General features: G+C 41.2%; 1 protein-coding gene across 2 annotated transcripts in view; it reads left to right on the plus strand.

Annotated features, from left to right (window-relative positions):
- Positions 1-25,107, plus strand: part of samd10b (sterile alpha motif domain containing 10b) — a 180,769-nt gene that overhangs the window by 139,747 nt on the left and 15,915 nt on the right. For both annotated transcript variants that reach the window (XM_046365006.1, XM_046365005.1), the window contains exons 3-4: positions 10,389-10,557; positions 20,445-20,585. In XM_046365006.1, coding sequence (XP_046220962.1) covers positions 10,389-10,557; positions 20,445-20,585 — 310 coding nt within the window. The remainder of the gene's footprint in view (positions 1-10,388; positions 10,558-20,444; positions 20,586-25,107) is intronic.

Below are 25,107 nucleotides of genomic sequence, written 5' to 3' on the forward strand. Positions count from 1 at the left end.
CTGATTATCTCTCTCGCTTACTGTCTTGCTCTCTGACTGTCTCGCTCTCATACGGTCTCGCTCTCTGACTGTCTCGCTCTCTGACTGTCTCATTCTCTGACTGTCTCTGTCACAGACTGTCTCACCTTCTGACCATTTTGCTCTCTGACTGTCTCACTCTCTGACTCTCAGTCTGACCTTCTTGCTCTCTATCTCAGTCTGACCTTCTTGCTCTCTATCTCAGTCTGACCTTCTTGCTCTCTTGCTTTCTCACTTTCTGATTGTCTCCCCATCTGGTTGTCTCCCTATCTGATTGTCTCGCTCTCTGGCCGTCTCACTCTCTGACTGTCTTGCACTCTGACTGTCTGATTCTCTGACTGTCTGACTCTGACTGTCTTGCTTGCTGACTGTTTGTCTTTCTCTGTCTCCCTATCTCTGTCTCTGCCTTTCCATTGACACAAGGCACAGTAGTGATAGCCTTGTCTTAATTAGCTAACCAATTCTGTCAGTCAGAGTGGCTAATCTACAAGACTAAATACAGCCTTACTATTGACTCTTTGTCCAGTACGAAGCCTCCTCCCACTGAAGGGAGAGAAAGAGCCAAGATAGCTTTTCACACACACACTCCAGTTAGATCATCCAAAAAAGCAAGCATTTTCACACCTTTCCTAACTGGATCTCAATTAAGGGTGAGCTGTGCAGTGAAGAGATGTAGCCTATTAAAATGGCTTCAGCGCATCATTGAGCAGGGAGTGAATTATGTGTGTGATTACAGGAATGGCCGTAGTGCTACAATACACACTACAAGAGCATACATATGAAAAGTGTGTGTGTGATACCTAGGATAGGATAAGTAATCCCTCTCACCCCCCCTTTAAGATTTAGATGCACTATTGTAAAGTGACTGTCCCGCTGGATGTCATAAGGTGAATGCACCAATTTGTAAGTCGCTCTGGATAAGAGCGTCTGCTAAATGACTTAAATGTAAAATGTAATGTAAATGAGCACTGTATACTCGAGCACACAGATTAAGTTATTTTCAATTAAGGCTTACATACCAGAATGCACTTCAGCCTTGTTCACATTGACAATTTGAAGTGACTCATATCCATTTTTTTTGCATATCTGATTCAAATCTGTTATTTTTCCAGCAGTCTGGACAGCCTAAAAGCACATGGAATCAGATATTTCAAAGCCAAATTTCAAACCACCTACAAAGGTGATACAAATCGGATTCCTGGCCATGTGACTTCTGACTGAATGGTCAAATCTGATTTATTTGCCCTCAAGTGGTTTTTAGATGTCATTTGGCATATTGTGTTGCTTGCTAGCTACTCTGTTGACAGTTTGACAATAACTTGTGGTCGCTAACTAGCTTATTAATTGTTTACAAACAAATGAGTGAATATGCTAGAAAGCTAAACAGCTAGCTAGTTGACTGCTGTAGCTAGCAAAAAATGAGTGAATATGCTAGAAAGCTAAACAGCTAGCTAGTTGACTGCTGTAGCTAGCAAAAAATGAGTGAATATGCTAGAAAGCTAAACAGCTAGCTAGTTGACTACTGTAGCTAGCAAAAAATGAGTGAAAATGCTAGAAAGCTAAACAGCTAGCTAGTTGACTACTGTAGCAAAAAAGGACTTGTTTTGAAAGTTGGATCATCTTATCCTCCAAGGCTTTGAAAGTGATCTTACGCTGTGGTATTGAACATTCAAAGCAAATGGGAAACGTCCATGAGAGGATATTTTCCAGAGAGAGTGCGGACTAACTGTTCAGTGTTGAGCAGTTAACAAAGAAACGGGTCCTTCTATATGCTTCATTTGGAGCTTTTTTATGCCAACTTTAGTTGTGATATAAACGTTGGGTTATATGTTTCGATTTTTTATACATTCTAAGGCTGCATGATCCGGCTCTAGTGATGATTTGAAAAAGGTTGCATGCAAGGCAGGAGCTCTGCTCTGTTAGTTGCACAGGCTGCACACACTTCATCTCTCATTGAAACTTGGACAAGCATCTGATAATATTCTCACCCATCAGACTATTCTTAGTTTAATCTGGTCTTTATGTACTGCATAGCCTATGGATGGAATCATCTTTTATTTAGCATGGCCCACAAACAAAACATCATCCGTAGCCTGCAATTGAATAGCGAATGGAGGTTACTTGTGGTTATGTTTTTAATATGCAAGCACAAGGATTGGGGAAGCTTTTCCTAAGGTAAATGGAATTCAATTATCAAAACTATATAGTCTAATTAGCCTACTCTTGTCTATACAGATATACAGTGCGTTTGAAAAGTATTCAGACCCCTTGACTTTTTCCACTATTTGGATTAAATAAAACATATCCTCACCCATCTACACACAATACCCCATAATGACAAAGCAAAAACAGATTTTTTGAATTTTTGTCAAAAGTATATAAAATAGAAAAAACTGAAAAACACCTTTGGCAGCAATTACAGCCTTCAGTCTTCTTGGGTATGATGCTACCAACTTGGCACACCTGTATTTGGGGAATTTCTCCCACTGTTCTCTGCAGATCCTCTCAAACGCTGTTAAGTTGGATGGGGAGTGTTGCCCCAGTCTGAGGTCCTGAGCGCTCTGGTCTGGAGCAGGTTTTCATCAAGGATCTATCTGTACTTTTCTTTGTTCATCTTTCCCTAAATCCTGACTAGTCTCCCAATCCCGTCAGCTGAAAAACATCCCCACAGCATGATTCTGCCACCACTATTTTTCACCATAGGGATGGTGCCAGGTTTCCTCCAGGTGGTACACTTGGCATTCAGGCAAAGGAGTTCAATCTTGGTTTCATCAGAACCAGTGGAGCCTGGTGACTTGTAACATTGAGGAGGATGTGAGACCCATGGTATAAGAGTGTGGAGACGACAAAGTGCGGTAAAACAGATTTGGGAATGAGAAGGCTACTTACAGTGTTGGGAAGGGATCACAATAACACAACACATTACACAGTTAGACAAAATAACCAACAATGAGTTAGTTCAAGCAAGGAGTCAAATTATTGATGTGTAATAATGTGATTGTGTTTGTGATTGACTCTACATACAGTAATGAGAGAACATTTATAAGGGTACTCATAGTGCTTGGAGAGGAAACATTTAATGTGCCAGTGGATGAGAGGGCACATGAGATGTGGCTTCATTTCATGTCAGCAGAGAGTTGACAATGGTTGTGGAGTGGTCATCACCTCTTAATCAGGGGACTTAGCTGTAAATACAAATAGTAGATCCATCCCAAACAGACTGCGCATCTCGCCCCCTTGACACATCAAAGTAGCCTGGGAAACGTTCCTGAATAAAAGCCTGATCTTCCACATACCTGTAGGCTACTAATGAGCTGCTCTTACTGTAGCTGCATACAGCTGATCACACTGAAAATGGTCTTGTTTTCATCCCTTGGGGATGACTGAGCTGCTGCGACACTTATGTAATTCGTTTTTGCTTGTGCCTGTCCGGAGAGATTATGTGTTATCATCTTTGCTAAATAAATACGGGAGGAGCTTTCCCTTTTGTCGTGTCCTCTAAAAGCCAGTTCTCCCAGTCCCAAAAACCCAGTGATGTTGATAAGTGGTGTTGATAAGTGGTGTTGATAAGCCGCTTGAGAACATCCCTGTTTCTTCTTACTTTCTCTTTGTGTTGCTCAGTTTGAATATGCAGACCTTCATCATTATCAATGCATATTTTTACCAGAAGATTAAATATGATGTGGGCATTTAAATGCTCGCTGCTGTTGTTTTGCCATTTAGCTGAACGCAAGATGTTCTTCAGGCCACTGTACCCTCCTTTCGCAGCAAAGGATCAGACTTTCCAAAAATCAGGCAATGCCAGCAATACAGGCAGCTTGGTGAAAGGCTCCGTGTTAACCAGCTATACTGTTGATACCAGTTGGTATTGAATGCACTCACCTTTTCATCCTTCTTTATGAAACTGATCTCAGGCAGAGTTCAACCATTGGTTTTAATTGGCACCTTTCCCTTGTACCACAGAGTATGAAAAGTGTAGCTACTTGCTACTGAAGATAGCAAGGCAAGTATCACTTTTCAATCTCTATCCAATAATGTCACCAACTCACCAAGCTTCTCTGTCACGATCGTCGTAAGCATACTCGGACCAAAGCGCAGCGTGATCTGGGTTCCACATATTTATTTAATGAAATACACAAAAACAATAAAGAATTACTGAAACATGACGTTCTGGAGTGCTCACAGGCAACAACACAAAAACAATAAAGAATAACCGAAACATGACGTTCTGGAGTGCTCACAGGCAACAACACAAAAACAATAAAGAATAACCGAAACGTGACGTTCTGGAGTGCTCACAGGCAACAACACAAAAACAATAAAGAATAACCGAAACGTGACGTTCTGGAGTGCTCACAGGCAACAACACAAAAACAATAAAGAATAACCGAAACGTGACGTTCAGGAGTGCTCACAGGCAACAACACAAAAACAATAAAGAATAACCGAAACGTGACGTTCAGGAGTGCTCGCAGGCAACAACACAAAAACAATAAAGAATAACCGAAACGTGATGTTCAGGAGTTCTCACAGGCAACAACACAAAAACAATAAAGAATAACCGAAACGTGATGTTCAGGAGTGCTCACAGGCAACAACACAAAAACAAGATCCCCAAAAACACAGTGGGGAAATGGCTGCCTGAATATGATCCCCAATCAGAGACAACGATAAACAGCTGCCTCTGATTGAGAACCATACCAGGCCAACATAGAACTAAACAACCTAGATAGGAACACCCCCCATAGTCACACCCCGACCTAACCAAAATAGAGAATAACCCCCCCCCCCCCCCCCACAATGCTCTGCAGCACAACCCCAATACAACACTCTGATCCTAATCCTATGATTGGATGGACAACATTTCAGTTCACACTGTAAAAGCTTTGATTGGTTGTAGGTCGCCCTTGGAAGTGGTCATAATTACCATGTAGGTCTATGGAAGGGGGTGAGGACTACGATCGTCCTAGGTTTTGAATTGAAGTCAGTGTACCCAGAGAAGGACTGTGTTCTTGGTGACCTTCAATGCTGCAGAAATGATTTGGTACCCTTCCCCAGATCTGTGCCTCGATACATTTCTGTTTCAGAGCATGATTCCTTTGACCTCATGGCTTGGTTTTTGCTCTAACATGCACTGTCATAGACAGTTGTGTGCCTTTACAAATCATGTCCAATCAATTGAATTTACCACAAGTGGACTCCAATCAAGTTTTAGAAACATCTCAAGGGTGACCAATGGAAACAGGATGCATCTGAGCTCAATTTCAAGTCTCATAGCAAAGGGTCTGAATACTTATGTAAATAAGGTATTTCTGTTTTTTAATTTTAATACATTTGCAAACAGTTTAAAAAAACAGTTTTTGCTTTGTCATTATGGGGTATTGTGTGTAAATTCAACAAAATGTTGAAAAGGGGAAGGGGTCTGAATACTTTCCGAATGCACTGTAAATTAAATCATTCAAAATAGGCTACTAAAGCATGATTTGGCCACAGAGGATCATTAGCTTTTTTTTATATACTGAACAGAAATTTAAACACAACATGGAAAGTGTTGGTCCCATGTTTCAGGGATTAAAATAAAAGATCCCAGAAATGTTCCATAAACACCAAAAGCTTATTTCTCTCAGGGTTTTGTTTACATCTCTATTGGTGAGCATTTCTGCTTTGCCAAGATAATCTATCCACCTGACAGGTGTGGCATATCAAGAAGCTGATTAAACAGCATGATCATTACACAGGTGCACCTTGTGCTGGGGAAAATAAAAGGCCACCCTAAAATGTGCAGTTTTGTCACACAACACAATACCACAGATGCCTCAAGTTTTTAGGGAGCGTGCAATTGGCATGCTGATTGCAGGAATGTCCACCAGAGCTGTCAGATAATTTAATGTTGATTCCTCTACCATAAGCCGCCTCAAACATCATTTAAGAGAATTTGGCAGTACTTCCAACCGGCCTCACAACCGCATACCGCGTCTAACCACGCCAGCCCAGGACCTCCACATCCGGCTTCTTCACCTGTGGGATCATCTGAGACTCAGACAGCTGATGAAACGGAGGAGTATTTCTGCCTGTAATAAAGCCCTTTTGTGGAGAAAACCTCATTCTGAATGGCTGTGGCTGTGAAATTCATAGATTAGTGCCTAATTTGTTTATTTAAATTGACTGTTTTCTTTATATGAACTGTAACAGTAAAATTGTTGAAATTGTTGCATGATGTGTTTATATTTTTGTTCAGTATAAGTTGTGGATTGTTTTAAATCGTATTTGCCTAAAGTCGTAGGGAAAGATAGCGCATGCAATTTGGGCAGGTTATTGTTGAGTTGCAACTGTCTGTTTAAAGTAGAGAGGCCAAGCCAGGCATATTGCAATATTTCAAAATGCAATCGCAGTTTGGAAAGCTTATGGTTATTGCTGTAAAGAGAAGACAATGAAAAGACAAATCTGTCTTTTAGTTATCAAAATCCCTGATTCAATTTAGCAAACAACAGTATAGCCTATCTTATTGGCACCGGCGGAGAGCATCAGCAATGTCGCCATGCACTGCCCATAGTCACTATTTATCATTGTTGGGTAAGTGCTCCTTAAAAGTTAGTTTTTTGACAAAACAATCATTTATTTTCATCTGTTTGTCAGTGTCAGCAGAGGAAGCTACCCAGTAATTTGCCATATTAAGAAAGATTCTGCTATTATCTCCAGTCATATAAGGTGTAGGAGAATTGCATGAGATGTGTTTATAATAGGACAGATATTTCCCATGCAAGGAAAGAAGAAATGTATGTGATATAGCTTATGCTTACTCTACACTATGCGCGTTCAGCCATGCTCTGAACGGTATTTTTTTGTGAACATTGATTGAGTTATTTTATTAGCCTAAATTATGACTATCCAAACTACTCATGACGTTATGAATAGTATTTTATGTTACATAGGTCCACAAATGTGATGATGCATGGAATGCTTTATTATAAAGTGAAAATGAGCTTCCCCAAACTTGAAACTCGCGCCGCCGATGTATGCCAGGTTGTAAAGCGGATTCATGTGCTTCATTTTAAGAATGTAGCAATAAAGATAGCAGCATGAGAAAGCTGAGATCCTCTTTTAAATAGTGACCAGTCAAAACTCTGTTTCACATATGATTGTGCAATGACTGGGCTTATAACTGGTGGAAGTCTGTCCTTTGGTCTGATTAGTCCAAATGTGCGATTTTTGGTTCCAACCGCTGTGTCTTCGTGAGACTCAACTAGTCTAAAGAGCGCCAGTTTTATTGTTTCTTTAATGAGAACAACCGTTTTCGACTGTGCTAACATAATTAGAAAAGGGTTTTCTAATGTTCAATTAGCCTTTTAAAATTATGAACTTGGATTACCTAACACAACGTGCCATTGGAACACAGGAGTGATGGTTGCTGATAATGGGCCTCTGTACGCCTATGTAGATATTCCATAAATGATCAACCGTTTCCAGCTACAATAGTCATTTGCAACATTAACAATGTCTACACTGTATTTCTGATCAATTTGATGTTATTTTAATGGACAAAAAATGTGCTTTTCTTTCAAAACAAGGACATTTATATTGGACCTCAAACTTTTGAACGATAGTGTATGTATGTGAAATTATTATTTAGGGGGAAAAAAATACCTGTCATCTATGCACTTAAATAGTGAATGAAGGACGCTATCACACAGTTCATTTTCATGCCAGACTGGTAGGCTATACTCCTGTTGTAAAGCGAAGCAATGTGCTTAATATTGGGAAAGTTGAGAAATAAATATAGTAGGCCTAGACCTAGACTATAGAAAGCTGATGTGATCCTCCTCTTTTTAATAGAGGCCATCAAACTCTGTTTTCTTACACAATTGCATAGCATATATAAATGTTGCGCAACATGAGCTCATGGACTCTAATGAAGGGTTTGGTTTTATTTTCAATTGAATTTGCATTGTTGTTAGAGTGATTAGAGGGACAATAGTTTGATGAGTACCAGGCGATTAGCGACCGGCAGTTAGCAAGTTTGGTAGGCTACTAATGACCATCAGCAGGATCAGAGCATAGTTTTGGGGAAGCCTAGTTACCATGACAAAATGGTCACGTGGAATTTGACTATGGTCATGACTCATGACCGCCGGTATGGTTGTGACAGGTCGGGACTCGTGACCACTGGTGTGGCGGTAATACGGTCACCGTAACAGCCCCACTGTCACCTTAGCTTGCTACATAACTTCTGAGTGATAGGCAGCAGGAGCACCACCACCAATCAACCTACACCACTGTGCACACACCCCTCGTTACTATGGCAATTAGTGTAGCCATGTCAGCAAATGACTGCTGTCTGAACACACAAGTCCAATTTGGTCACTTGTAACTGGCTGTTTGGACAGTCAGTTTTCCAAAACAGATTTAAAAAACAAAACTGATTTGAGAATGAAGGCCTGCTGCTTGATCAAGGCTTTTGAGATGTCCTGATAGAGTCGCAGCTAGTGATTAATAGGGTTTGTTTGTCTATGCATCCTTGTGTGTGCATGCATGTGTGCGTGTGTGTGCGTGTGTGTGTGTGTGTGTGTGTGTGTGTGTGTGTGTGTGTGTGTGCGTGCGTGCGTGCGTGCGTGCGTGGACTTCTGGTCCCCACAAGGATAGTTCTTAAAATAATAGTAAAACAGGATCAAATGTATTTCTGTGACGTGTTGAGGTTGGACCCAGGTGCAGATAAGAGACCAGATGAGGAATCAGTGGTTAAACATAAGACTTTACTGATAAACGGTAGCCGGTAACGGTGACCTTCTGGTGACGGGTGGAACCATGACAATTTTAGGTTCAGGGGTTAGAATTAGGGTTAGGGGTAAAGGGGTTCGGTTTAGGGTTAGATACATTGTCATCACCACAAATAATGTTCACACACGATCACTCAGTCACCACAACTAATGTTCACACATGATCACTCAGTCACCACAACTAATGTTCACATCCGATCACTCAGTCACCACAACTAATGATCACATCCGATCACTCAGTCACCACAACTAATGATCACATCCGATCACTCAGTCACCACAACTAATGATCACATCCGATCACTCAGTCACCACAACTAATGTTCACATCCGATCACTCAGTCACCACAACTAATGTTCACATCCGATCACTCAGTCACCACAACTAATGATCACATCCGATCACTCAGTCACCACAACTAATGTTCACATCCGATCACTCAGTCACCACAACTAATGTTCACATCCGATCACTCAGTCACCACAACTAATGATCACATCCGATCACTCAGTCACCACAACTAATGTTCACATCCGATCACTCAGTCACCACAACTAATGTTCACACATGATCACTCAGTCACCACAACTAACGATCACATCCGATCACTCAGTCACCACAACTAATGATCACATCCGATCACTCAGTCACCACAACTAATGATCACATCCGATCACTCAGTCACCACAACTAATGTTCACACATGATCACTCAGTCACCACAACTAATGATCACATCTGATCACTCAGTCACCACAACTAATGTTCACATCCGATCACTCAGTCACCACAACTAATGATCACATCCGATCACTCAGTCACCACAACTAATGTTCACATCCAATCACTCAGTCACCACAACTAATGATCACATCCGATCACTCAGTCACCACAACTAATGTTCACACATGATCACTCAGTCACCACAACTAATGTTCACATCCGATCACTCAGTCACCACAACTAATGTTCACATCCGATCACTCAGTCACCACAACTAATGATCACATCCGATCACTCAGTCACCGCAACTAATGTTCACACATGATCACTCAGTCACCACAACTAATGTTCACATCCGATCACTCAGTCACCACAACTAATGATCACATCCGATCACTCAGTCACCACAACTAATGTTCACACATGATCACTCAGTCACCACAACTAATGATCACATCCGATCACTCAGTCACCACAACTAATGTTCACATCCGATCACTCAGTCACCACAACTAATGATCACATCCAATCACTCAGTCACCACAACTAATGTTCACATCCGATCACTCAGTCACCACAACTAATGATCACATCCAATCACTCAGTCACCACACAAAGAGTGCACTGACACAACAAAATAAAAAATCATGGCTTCTGTCTCCTTGATGCTTATTTACATGTTCACACACACACACACACACACACACACACACACACACACACACACACACACACACACACACACACACACACACACACACACACACACACACACACACACACACACACACACACACACACACACACACACACACACACACACACACACACACACACACACACACACCGTAAGCTAAACTCTGTGTGTTTCAGCTGCGTCCAGGCGAAGCCTTCACTGTGTACCACACCAGCCCTACTCTGTCCAGTCTGTCCAAACCAGTGGTTCTGTGGACCCAACAGGATGTCTGCAAGTGGCTGAAGAAACACTGTCCCCACAACTACCTGACCTACGTAGAAGCCTTCTCCCACCATGCTATCACAGGTAATGTGTAGAAACCTTCTCCCACCATGCTATCACAGGTAATGTGTAGAAGCCTTCTCCCACCATGCTATCACAGGTAACGTGTAGAAACCTTCTCCCACCATGCTATCACAGGTAATGTGTAGAAACCTTCTCCCACCATGCTATCACAGGTAATGTGTAGAAACCTTCTCCCACCATGCTATCACAGGTAATGTGTAGAAACCTTCTCCCACCATGCTATCACAGGTAACGTGTAGAAACATTCTCCCACCATGCTATCACAGGTAATGTGTAGAAACCTTCTCCCACCATGCTATCACAGGTAATGTGTAGAAACCTTCTCCCACCATGTTATCACAGGTAATGTGTAGAAACCTTCTCCCACCATTCTATCACAGGTAATATGTAGAAACCTTTCTCCCACCATGCTATCACAGGTAACGTGTAGAAACCTTCTCCCACCATGCTATCACAGGTAACGTGTAGAAACCTTCTCCATCCCTGCAATCACAGGTAATGTGTAGAAACCTTCTCCAACCCCTCTACCACAGGTAATGTGTAGAAACCTTCTCCAACCATGCTACCACAGATAATGTGTAGAAACCTTCTCCAACCCCAATATCACAGGTAGGTAATGTGTAGAAACCCTCTCCAACCCCTCTACCACAGGTAATGTGTAGAAACCTTCTCCAACCCCACAATCACAGGTAATGTGTAGAAACCTTCTCCAACCATTCTATCACAGGTAATGTGTAGAAACCTTCTCCAACCCTCTATCACAGGTAATGTGTAGAAACCTTCTCCAACCCCACTATCACAGATAATGTGTAGAAACCTTCTCCAACCCCAATATCACAGGTAATGTGTAGAAACCCTCTCCAACCCCTCTACCACAGGTAATGTGTAGAAACCTTCTCCAACCCCTCTACCACAGATAATGTGTAGAAACCTTCTCCAACCCCAATATCACAGGTAATATGTAGAAACCCTCTCCAACCCCTCTACCACAGGTAATGTGTAGAAACCTTCTCCAACCCCACAATCACAGGTAATGTGTAGAAACCTTCTCCAACCCCTCTACCACAGGTAATGTGTAGAAACCTTCTCCAACCCCTCTACCACAGGTAATGTGTAGAAACCTTCTCCAACCCCACTATCACAGATAATGTGTAGAAACCTTCTCCAACCCCAATATCACAGGTAATGTGTAGAAACCCTCTCCAACCCCTCTACCACAGGTAATGTGTAGAAACCTTCTCCAACCCCACTATCACAGGTAATGTGTAGAAACCCTCTCCAACCCCTCTACCACAGGTAATGTGTAGAAACCTTCTCCAACCCCGCAATCACAGGTAATGTGTAGAAACCTTCTCCAACCCCTCTACCACAGGTAATGTGTAGAAACCTTCTCCAACCCCACTATCACAGGTAATGTGTAGAAACCTTCTCCAACCCTGCAATCACAGGTAATGTGTAGAAACCTTCTCCCACCATGCTATCACAGGTAATGTGTAGAAACCTTCTCCCACCCCTCTACCACAGGTAATGTGTAGAAACCTTCTCCAACCCCTCTACCACAGGTAATGTGTAGAAACCTTCTCCCACCATGCTATCACAGGTAATGTGTAGAAACCTTCTCCCACCATGCTATCCCAGGTAATGTGTAGAAACCTTCTCCCACCATGCTATCAAAGGTAATGTGTAGAAACCTTCTCCCACCATGCTATCACAGGTAACGTGTAGAAACCTTCTCCCACCATGTTATCACAGGTAATGTGTAGAAACCTTCTCCCACCATTCTATCACAGGTAATATGTAGAAACCTTCTCCCACCATGCTATCACAGGTAACGTGTAGAAACCTTCTCCCACCATGCTATCACAGGTAACGTGTAGAAACCTTCTCCATCCCTGCAATCACAGGTAATGTGTAGAAACCTTCTCCAACCCCTCTACCACAGGTAATGTGTAGAAACCTTCTCCAACCCCTCTACCACAGATAATGTGTAGAAACCTTCTCCAACCCCAATATCACAGGTAATGTGTAGAAACCCTCTCCAACCCCTCTACCACAGGTAATGTGTAGAAACCTTCTCCAACCCCACAATCACAGGTAATGTGTAGAAACCTTCTCCAACCCCTCTACCACAGGTAATGTGTAGAAACCTTCTCCAACCCCTCTACCACAGGTAATGTGTAGAAACCTTCTCCAACCCCACTATCACAGATAATGTGTAGAAACCTTCTCCAACCCCAATATCACAGGTAATGTGTAGAAACCCTCTCCAACCCCTCTACCACAGGTAATGTGTAGAAACCTTCTCCAACCCCACTATCACAGGTAATGTGTAGAAACCCTCTCCAACCCCTCTACCACAGGTAATGTGTAGAAACCTTCTCCAACCCCGCAATCACAGGTAATGTGTAGAAACCTTCTCCAACCCCTCTACCACAGGTAATGTGTAGAAACCTTCTCCAACCCCACTATCACAGGTAATGTGTAGAAACCTTCTCCAACCCTGCAATCACAGGTAATGTGTAGAAACCTTCTCCAACCCCGCAGTCACAGGTAACGTGTAGAAACCTTGGTCTGCTCCACTCTCACAGAAGGTAGTGAAGCAACTCCTGGCTGTCCTGCTGCTGGTAGCCCTTAAAGCGTGGTGGATCCCTGGAAAGAGAGAGAGAAAGAGAGAGCTACAGAGAGAGAGAACACAGCTCAGTCTGAACACTCACTAAGAAGATAAACACTTCCTTCAGAAACTATTCATACCCGTTTGACTTATTCCACATGTTGTATTATAGCCGGAATTCAAAATGGATTAAAAAAAAACATTCTCAACCATCTACACACAATACCCCATAATGACAAAATGAAAACATCTATTTGACGTTTCTGCAAATTTATTGAAAACAAACTCCAGAAATACAGTGGGGCAAAAAAGTATTTAGTCAGCCACCAATTGTGCAAGTTCTCCCACTTAAAAATATGAGAGTGGTCCTTCTGTAGCTCAGTTGGTAGAGCATGGCGCTTGTAACGCCAGGGTAGTGGGTTCGTTCCCCGGGACCACCCATACGTAGAATGTATGCACACATGACTGTAAGTCGCTTTGGATAAAAGCGGCTGCTAAATGGCATATATTATTATATATTATTATTATTATATATTAGAGAGGCCTGTAATTTTCATCATAGGTACACTTCAACTATGACAGACAAAATTAGAAAAAAAATCCAGAAAATCACATTGTAGGATTTTTAAGGAATTTATTTGCAAATTATGGTGGAAAATAAGTATTTGGTCACCTACAAACAAGCAAGATTTCTGTCCTCCACTCGTTACCTGTATTACCTGTAATCCTACAATGTGATTTTCTGGATTTTTTTCTTATTATTTTGTCTGTCATAGTTGACGTGTACCTATAATGAAAATTACAGGCCTCTCTCATCTTTGTAAGTAGGAGAACTTGCACAATTGGTGGCTGACTAAATACTTTTTTGCCCCACTGTATCTAATTTACATAAGTATTCACACCCCTGAGCCAATACTTTGTAGAAGCAGCTTTAGCAGCGATTGCAGCTATGAGGTTTCTGGGTACGTCTCTAAGAGCTTTCCACACCTGGATTGTGCAACATTTGCCCATTATTCTTTTCAAAATTCTTCAAGCTCTGTCAAATTGGTTATTGATCATTGCTAGACAACCATTTTCAGGTTTTGCCATAGATTTGCAAGTAGATGTAAGTCAAAACTGTAACTCGGCCACTCAGGAACATTTACTGTCTTCTTGGTAGGCAACTCCAGTGTAGAGTTGGCCTTGTAGGTTATTGTCCTGCTGAAAGGGGAATTCATCTCCCAGTGTCTGGTGGAAAGAAGACTTTACCAGATTTTCCTCAAGGATTTGCCTGTGCTTAGCTCCATTCTGGTTATTTTTTATCCTGCAAAACTACCCAATCCTAATGTTTACAAGCATACCCAAAACATGATGCAGTCAACACTATGCTTGGAAATTGAGGAGTGGTACTCAGTAATGTGTTATATTGGATTTTCCCTAAACGTATTCAGGACAAACAGTTCATTGCTTTGCCACATTTTTTGCAGTATTACTTTAGTGCCTTGTTGCAAACATTATGCATGTTTTGAAATATTGTATTCTGTACTGGCTTCCTTCTTTTCACTCTGTCATTTAGCTTAGTATTGTGGAGTAACTCCAACATTGTTGATCCATCCTCAGTTTTCTCCTATCAGAGCCATTAAACTCTGTAACTGTTTTAAAGTCACCATTGGCCTCATGGTGAAATCTATGAGCGGTTTCCTTCCTCTCACCGAGTTAGGAAGGACGCCTGTCTCTTTGTAGTGACTGAGTGTATTGATACACCATCAAACGTGTATTTAATAACTTCTTTATGCTTAAAGAAATATTCCATGTCTGCTTTTTTTACCCATCTACCAATAGGTGCCCTTCTTTGTGAGGCATTGGAAAACCTCCCTGGTCTTTTCGGTTGAATCTGTGTTTGAAATTCAGTGCTCGACTGAGGGACCTTACAGATAATTGTATGTGTGGGGTACAGAGATGAGGTAGCCATTAGAAAATCATGTTAAACACTATTATTGCAGTGAGTCCATGCAACTTAGTATGTGACTTGTTAAGCACATTTTTAATTTTGAACTTATTTAGGCTTGCCATAACAAAGGGGTCAAATACTTATTGACTCAAGACAGGTTTTCATTTTTTATTCATTTGTAAACATTTCTAAAAACATAATTCCACCTTGACATTATGGGGTATTGTGTGTAGGCCACTGACAACAATCCCAAAATGTCATCCATTTTAAACACAAAAACATTGCAAAAAGTCAAGGCGTGTGAATACCTTCTGAAGGCACCATACAGACAGGCATTATAGTAGCCCAGGAGCTGAAGCCTTCAGATCTCAAGTAAGTTTATTCATCACCCAAGCCTAGTTTTGCAAGCTTATTCTCTACACTCCGCTACTCTCCACCGCCCAGAGGACTGAAGCTCCTGTACCCAGAGAGTTGGGACCAATTCACACAGGTCTCTGAAAAGGCTTAGCCTGAGCAACCAAAACTCACACAAGTTGTATTTTTAGTTCCTTAGCTGGTTCCACAGCTTCGCTTTTTCAGCTGCGGGACTTAAGAAACGGTTTACACCTAAATCTCTCACAAGGAGATTTAAAGACCATTCATGCAGCGAAAGCTAAGAAAGGAATGCTGTGTTTTTGTGAAAGAAAGGGAAAGCTGTTGAAGCGGATGTAGTTGACGGTGTTTTGGAATCTTACACACACACACACACACACACACACACACACACACACACACACACACACGCACACGCACACGCACACGCACACGCACGCGCACGCGCACGCGCACGCGCACACGCACACGCACACGCACACGCACACGCACACACACACACACACACACACACACACACACACACACACACACACACACACACACACACACACACACACACACACACACACACACACACACACACACACACACACACACATGAGACACATTGCTAACAACAGACATCCACACACACATGCATTAGACACATTGCTAACAACAGACATCCACACACACCTGCATTAGACACATTGCTAACAACAGACATCCACACAAACATGCATTAGACACATTGCTAACAACAGACATCCACACACTCATGCACACACATGCACGCACGCACACACACAGTACGTACTGGATATGAGCGCTCAGTTCTCTTAGCCTTGAGTCAGACAGTACAGAACAGGTCCCTTTCAGAGCCAGTCACAGAGAACAGATTGCTTTTCTAAACTGCATGGTCAGCCATCACTCACTAAGTCACTCTGCACCTAGATACACACACAGTGTTTGTCTGCCTCAAGTTACAGATAACCCAGCAACAGCAGATCATATCTCTTTGATTTATTCATTTTTACATTTACATTTAAGTCATTTAGCAGACGCTCTTATCCAGAGCATCATATTTATACGTTATATTACAGACACTAGCACATGCATGAACACAGACATTCACACACATACACACACACACACATGCATACACACACAAACACACACACACACACAGGTGCAGTCAGTTTGTCTCATTATGTGTATAAAATGTGGAAGCTACAGGCAGCACCTGTTAAATAGAGAATCAGCTAGCCATAGAATTACATATAGAACCTGATTGTTATAAAGATGTGTTTGATGTTATTCATTAGGCTACTCCCATTACCTATTGTTAGAAAATCCCCATGTGATTCGAGTGAAGGCATTTTCCCTCAGTTTACTATTGCAGTGGTTAGTGGTGAGTGCTCTCGGAGCTCCACTCATGTACATCAGCGTTCTATACGAGTTGCACCCGCAGACATGTGCATGTATGTTGGTCTACATCCACAGTTGCTCGAGAAGCGCGCACCCCTTTTCCTGCAGTTTTCATTTTTTCATTGAATGTATTATTTTGGTTATTGAGATCTCTGCTTTTAAATGTACCGGTTGAGTTAGAACGACCTGTGTGAATGTGAGGATGGTTATTAGTCTTTGGTAGATATTTTAGCCCAATACAACCTCTGTGTTGGGTAAATAGTTTTCAACCAGTTACTTGGTTATTTGCAACCATGAAACCATGAGGCAATGGTTCAGGCAATGGTTTAGCCAGGGCTGGACCTAACAATAAGCCACATTAGCAGACACTTTTTTTTAACACAGATTGTTGTTTAAAAAATTGTAATTCAGTCAGGGTCTCAACTTACTGTTGAGAGTTATAATAGTAGAATACACTATTTTAAATTTCTAAATGTGGTTGTGCATCAGCAGTTTTTCTCTTCTCATGTCAGTCACTGACAGTCACTCAATAAGCCCATGCCAGCTATATTTTTTAAATGGCTAAATGAACTTACCTAGCAAGCTAAATCTTGAAGTAATCATGACTGAATTACCTACCAGGCACTAAGGGCATGTATCAATAAGGGGGATCATTGCTTTCACCTGGTCAGTCTGCCATGAAAAGTGTAGGTATCTTTAATGTTTTGTACACTCTGTGTAAATAACCACTGCTACCTGCACTATCCTTCTTTCATAATAAGGATTGGTGTCCCGCTATTCAAATCAATTCTAATAGTTATTATAGCGGTTAAGCATTTAGGTATATAAGTGTCTTCTATCGAATGAAAGCTTCGATTCTTGTTAATCTAACTGCACTGTCCGATTTACAGTAGCTATTACAGCGAAAAGCTGCAATGGGATTGATTGAGGACTGCGCCCCACATCAAAATATTTTTCCACTGGCACAGGTTTCATACATTCACATATAAAGAGTAAATATTCACTTACTTTTTGAAAATCTTCCCCTGATTTGTCATCCAAAGCGTCCCAGCAATAACATGTAGTGTCATTTTTATATATCCCAAAAAGTGAGTTTAGATGGCCCCACCGATTTGAGTTTACCACTCGTTCAACTTGCAGAGAAAGGAATCCGAAAATCTACCCCTAAACTTTATTTCAACAAGTCAAAATGAATTTCTATTTACTCCTCAGATACCCTCAAATGTAATCAAACTAAAATATTATTTATGGAAAGAAGTATGTTCAATTGGAAACCGATTTTAGCAGGTGCGTCCTGTCTTCATGGCGTGCGCAAACATGAATTTCCAAGATTGTGTCCCTGTACTAAAACGGATATTTCTTATTTGTTTTTGAAGTTACAAGCCTGACACCTTGAACATAGACTGCTGACACCCTGTGGAAGCCATAGGAATTGCATCCAGGGAGCTAATTTTTAATATGACCTTTTACTTTTCTTTCTAAGAGGATGGTCTCTCTCAACAACAAAAAAATGGTTGTTTTTTCTTTGGATTTTCTCCTACCATATCTATTGTGTTATATTCTCCTACATTATTTTAACATTTCAACAAACTTCAAAGTGTTTTCTTTCCAATGGTACCAATTATATGCATATCCTGGCTTTAGGGCCTGAGCAACAGGCAGTTTACTTTAGGCACTTCATTCAGACAGGAAGTTGAGAAAAAAGAGGCCTAGCTCTAAGTAGTTTTAAGCTACACCCTGGACCAGAGATGTGTTTGTTCTCAAGAATCCAATGCCATACAGCCATAGGGTTCTCAGTTTAACAATTGACCACAGCGGACTCTGTCTAACCGCGTCTAACCATGTCTAACAACTACGCGCAATACGGTTTTTGAAACCTCAGAAACTCTACTTTAATTTCACTCCAAAATACATTTTCAAATACAAAAGATTCACTTACTGTGTGCTGTTTTAACATGAAGTGTCGTTATTGTGGCGGCCATGACAGAAATGTCTCCCTTTTGCCCTCAGAACTTGTTTTTCACCAATTAACCGTGTAGGTGGATTGAACAAAACGGTTTCCACAGAAACAGTAGAAGGATCTATTTTATTTTCCCTTCTCCATTCTCTCTTTATTCTCTTCTTCTCTTTGAGGCTGCTAGCTGCTATCGCTATCTGCAGGCCATTATTAGGCTCTGTTTTAAGTCTGTCGGAGGGGAATTGGATTGGAGCTTTTTTCATCTGCTTTGTCTTATTTGTACACAAAGGAACCAAGGGCAGCTTTTCTAGGACACCATGTTTCTGGGGACAGGAAAGAGAGACGCACTGGCTGAGTTGGGAGGAAGGGAGAGGGCTGGACAGAGAGGGTATGCGTGTGTGTGCTGGGTTTTTGAGGTGTGCCCACGTCCAGAGGCGGAAATGAGAATGGATGGATTGATTAGGAGAGCTAACAGTATGAGTAATGTGTCTAATTAACATGTAGACCTAGGCTGCTACAGCTTTGATGGATTCCTTCACTCTCCTCTCCATTGAAAGACAGGCCCATCCCGTATGTGTGTGTGTGTAATAAAGTAGACATGCATGTGTTGTCTCTGAGTTTGTGTGTGTGTGTGCGCATGATGCTTACTGTGGATAATGGTATGTTAAAAGTGTGTTTCCTGGTAGTTTAACGCCTTGGTGTTCTAGTTCAAACATCCTCAGTAAATTGTCTGGCTGTATAAACCTCACTTTGCCATCCTGCTCGCTGTCATGACGACTAAAGCAGAGAATACACACTTAACGCTTAGATGTAAATCAACAGTGTACACACACACACACACACACAGGCACTGTCACGATTGTTGTATGAATAAGTGGACCAAGGCGCAGCGTGTGTAGAGTTCCACATTTTATTAATAGTGAAATCTCCAAAAACAACAAAGATATAACGAACGTGCAATAGCGCACATAGGCACTAACACGAAACAATATGCCACATCGTAGGTGGGAAAAAGGACACATGAAGTATGATCCCCAATTAGAGGCAACGATCATCAGCTGCCTCCAATTGGGAAGCATACACACACACCAACATAGAAACACAATAACTAGAAAAGAAACCCTAGTCACGCCCTAACCTATTACACCATAGAGAACCCTGAGGGCTCTCTGTGGTCAGGGCGTGACAGGCACACAGACACAGACGCACAGACACATACACCAGACAGGTTGCTCAAGATCCACTGAGAAATTCGACGTTGGTCCAGGTTAACAGGACGTCGGCAGATGAAGACCAGCCGCTAGGGGCAACGGGGAGGGCTGTAACATCAAGTAGGCTTGGGTTTTGCTAGGGTGTTGTGGACAGGGCTGGCGGATGGGTGTAATATATTCAATCTAAGTGCTTTTAAAAAAATGTTTACCTTATTTCAAACCTTATCCCAAAACGTAATCTTACCTTAACCATTCAGTAAAAAACAAAGCCTGTTCTAACATAGTATTTGCCTCTCTCCTTTCTCTCTCTCTCTCTCTCTCTCTCTCTCTCTCTCTCTCTCTCTCTCTCTCCCTCCCTCCCTCCCTCCCTCCCTCTCCCTCTCCCTCTCCCTCCAGGTCGCGCATTGCTGAGGTTGAACGGGGAGAAGTTGGAGAGGATGGGCATTGTCCAAGAAACATTGAGACAGGAGGTTCTACAGCAGGTCCTTCAGCTACAAGTCAGAGAGGAGGTCCGCAACCTGCAGTTGCTCAGCAGAGGTGAGCACTGTGTGTGTCTGTGTGTGTCTGTGTGTGTGTGTGTGTGTGTGTGTGTGTGTGTGTGTGTGTGTGTGTGTGTGTGTGTGTGTGTGTGTGTGTGTGTGTGTGTGTGTGTGTGTGTGTGTGTGTGTGTGTGTGTGTGTGTGTGTGTGTGTGTGTGTGTGTGTGTGTGTGTGTGTGTGTGTGTGTGTACACGTGTGTTTGAGGACATGTAAAGTGTTCCATAAACACACACGTCCAGACATCAATAGCCTGCTGAGGTCACTGTGTGCTGACCTGGATTCAGCTGTTAATGAGGATAGAACACAGCAGTATAAAATACGATATAGTCAAAGGTAAAAGTGTATTATTAATATCATGAGTTTGGCATCCTATTTATAGGGCTAATGGTTACTACTTCTAAACTTCCAAAGATCCAATCAACCATGGATGAATGATAGGAAACCTCTCGTTGAAATGAGGGTGTCCTTTGTTTGGCAATTCAGATGTCAATGTAGCCTACTTAAACCCAACCTCAGTCTGAATCTACTTTCACATACAATTAGAGGGGTTACTTTGTCAGGGTGGAATTGTCCATTATTATGAAACAGTAGGTGGGTGATTAATGTCACTTAATCGCACTTAATGACACTTTTTACTATTATGAGAAAAACTTGGATTATATTAATATTGCTATGAAATATACAGTATGTATACAGTATGTATGTATAGAAATAAATGATTGATCTGTTATGAATTATTATTCAGCAGTAAGGATTCGTAAACTTTTTTTGCGGCCTTCTTCGTCAACATTGTGGCCTCATTAATTAGAACAATTATATATATAGACACTACTGTTCAAAAGTTTGGGATCACTTAGAAATGTCCTTGTTTTTTAAAGAAAAGCACAAAAATGTAAATTAAATAACATAAAATTGATCAGAAATACATTGTTGTAAATGACTTTTGTAGCTGGAAACGTCTGATTTTAATGGAATATCTACATAGGCGTACAGAGGCCCATTATCAGCAACCATCACTCCTGTATTCCAATGGCACGTTGTGTTAGCTAATCCAAGTTTAGCATTATAAAAGGCTAATTGATCATTAGAAGACCCGCAAAACACCAGTCTCAACGTCAACAGTGAAGAGGCGACTCCGGTATGCTGGCCTTCTAAACAAGGTTCCTCTGTCCAGTGTCTCTGTTCTTTTTCCCAAATTAATATTTTATTTTTATTGGCCAGTCTGAGATATGGCTTTTCCTTTGCAACTCTGCCTAGAAGGCCAGCATCCCGGAGTCGCTTCTTCACTGTTGACGTTGAAACTGGTGTTTTGCGGGTAATATTTTGTGGGAACTGAGGCTCCATGGATTGATGAGGAATTGAAAAACTGTATGGTTGAAAGAGATGGGGAAAGGGGAGTGGCTAATAAGTCTGACTGCACATCTGACTGGCTGATTTACTGCAAATTGAGAAATGATGTGATTAACCTCAACAAAAAGAAGAAGAAACTGTGTTATGAAGCCAAGATCAATGATATAAAGAATTATCTTTCTTTGATTCAGATGGCTTATTCATCACAAAACCATTTAATTTAATGCTAATTATTTTAATGATTATTTAATTGGCAAAGTGGTCAAACGTAGCCAGGAAATGTCAACAATGAACATTGAGCCATTGTATTCATGCATTAAAAAAACTAATAATGAAAGAAAAGCATTGCAAGTTTGAATTTGGTAAAGTTGGGAGAGGTGAAAAAATGTATGTTATCGATCAATAATGACAAACCTCCTGGCATTGATAACTTAGATGGAAAGCTACTGCGGACAGTATCTGACTCTATAGCCACTCCTATCTATCATATTTTCAGTCTGAGCCTAGAGGAAAGTCTTTGTCCTCAGGCGGGAAGCCAAAGTAATTCCGCTAACTAAAGAGTGGTTCTAACAGCAGACCTATAAGCTTGCTGCCAGCTCTTAGCAAACTGTTGGAAAAAATTGTGTTTGACCAAATACAATGCTATTTCCCTGAAAAACAAATCAACAACAGACTTTCAGCATGCTTATAGAGATGGGAACTCAACATGTACTGCACTGACACAAATGACTGATGATTGGTTGAAAGATATTGATAATAAGAAGATTGTGGGAGCTATACTGTTAGATTTTAGTGCAGCCTTTTATATTATGGACCATAACCTGTTGTTGAAAAAACTTTTGTGTTATGGCTTTTCAACCTTTGCCATATTGTGGATTCAGAGCTATCTATCTAATAGAACTCAAAGAGTTTTCTTTAATGGAGGCTTCTTTAATGTCAAACATGTCAAGTGTGGTGTACCGCAGGGCAGATCTCTAGGCCCTCTACTATTTTCTAGTTTTACCAATGACCTGCCATTGGCATTAAACAAAGCATGTGTGTCCATGTATGCTGATGATTCAACCATATATGCATCAGCAACCACAGCTAATGAAGTCACTGAAACCCTTAACAAAGAGTTGCAATCTGTTTTGGAATGGCTGGTCAGTAATAAACTGGTCCTAAACATCTCTAAAACTAAGAGCATTGTATTTGGTACAAATCTTTCCTTAACCTATTATGGCTGCATTCCCAATATCGGGATCGATATGACAACTACCTGTGAAAATAGAGGGCGCCAAATTCAAACCACAGAAATCTCATAATTACAATTCCTAAAACATACATGTGTTTTATATCATTTTAAAGCTATTCTTGTTGTTAATCCCACCAAAGTGTCCCATTTCAAATAGGCTTTTCAGCGAAAGCACTACAAACGATTATGTTAGGTCTCCACCAAACCACAATAAGCACAGCCATTTTCCAGCAAAATATAGCATTCACAAAAAGCATAAATAAAGATTAAATGAATCACTAACCTTTAATTATCTTCATCAGATGACACTCATAGGACTTCATGTTACACAATACATGCATGTTTTGTTTGATAAAGTTCATATTTATATCAAAATATCAGAGTTTACATTGGCTATTTAGATTCACTAGTTCCAAAAACATCAAGTGATTTTGCATAGCCACATCGTTTCAACAGAAATACTCATCTTAAATGTAGATGATAATACAAGTTATACACATGGAATTATAGACATACCTCTCCTTAGTGCAACTGCTGTGTCAGATTTAAAATTAAGTTTACGGAAAAAGCAACCCATGCAATAATCTGAGACGGCACTCAGAACAGTAGCCAAATTAGCCTCCATGTTGGAGTCAACAGAAAACAGAAAATACATGATAAATGTTTCCTTACCTTTGATGAACTTCATCAGAATGCAGTCCTTGGAATCCCAGGTCCACAATAAATGCTTGATTTGTTCGAAAATGTCCATTATTTATGTCCAATTAGCTACTTTGGTTAGCGCGTTTGGTAAACAATTCCAAAGTCACAAAGCGCATCCACAATAACATGACGAAATGTCAAAAAGTTCCGTAACAGTCAGTAGAAACATGTCAAACGATGTACTGAATCAATCTTTAGAATGTTGTTTACATATATCTTGAATAACGTTCCAACCGGAGAATTAGAATTACTTCAGATGAGCCATTTGATATGGGCACCTTTCAGCCAAGCTACTCAATACTGAACCTGCAGCCATAAAAAGTTAAGTTCTAGACCTCAGCTGAATCTGGTAATGAATGGTGTTGCTGTTGAACAAGTTGAGGAGACTAAATTACTTGGTGTAAACTGTCATGGTCAAAAGATGTAGATTCAATGGTTGTAAAGATTGGGAGAGGTCTTGCCGCAATAATGAGATGCTCTGCTTTTTTGACACAACACTCCAAATGTTCTGCAGGCTCCAGTTTTGTCTAATGTTGATTATTGTCCAGGCGTGTGGTCCAATGCTGCAAGGAAAGACCTAGTTAAGTTGCAGCTGGCCCAGAACAGAGCGGCACGCTTTGCTCTTAATTGTAATCAGAGGGCTGATATAAATACTATGCTGCCAGTCTCTCTTACTTACACAGAGCTCTGACACACACACTTACCCCAACAGACATGCCAGTGGTCTTTTCACAGACCCCAAATCCATAACAAATTCAAGAAAGCGTACAGTATTATATAGAGCCCTGTTTGCATGGAACTTCCTTCCATCTCATATTGCTAAAATAAATAGTAAACCTGGTTTAAAAAACAGAGAAAGGAACACCTCGCAGCACAACGCCTCTCCCCTATTTGATCTAGATAGTTTGTGTGTATGCATTGATATGTGTGTGCCTTTTTTAGGTAATTCTGTCTTTGTGCTGATTGGTGTTCTGTATTATGTCATTCTGTATTATGTTTTATGTTTTTTGTGGACCCCAGAGAGAGAGAGAGAGAGAGAGAGAGGGACTGATAGAGGGACAGAGAGAGGGAGAGAGAGAGAGAGAAAGAGAGAAAGAGCGAGAGAGAGAGAGAGAGAGAGAGAGAGAGAGGGACAGAGAGAGGGAGAGGAGAGAGAGAGAGAGAGAGAGAGAGAGAGAGAGAGAGAGAGAGAGAGAGAGAGAGAGAGAGAGAGAGAGAGCGAGAGAGAGAGAGC

Source organism: Oncorhynchus gorbuscha, linkage group LG10 (assembly GCF_021184085.1).
Source record: "Oncorhynchus gorbuscha isolate QuinsamMale2020 ecotype Even-year linkage group LG10, OgorEven_v1.0, whole genome shotgun sequence".
Taxonomy (NCBI): domain Eukaryota; kingdom Metazoa; phylum Chordata; class Actinopteri; order Salmoniformes; family Salmonidae; genus Oncorhynchus; species Oncorhynchus gorbuscha.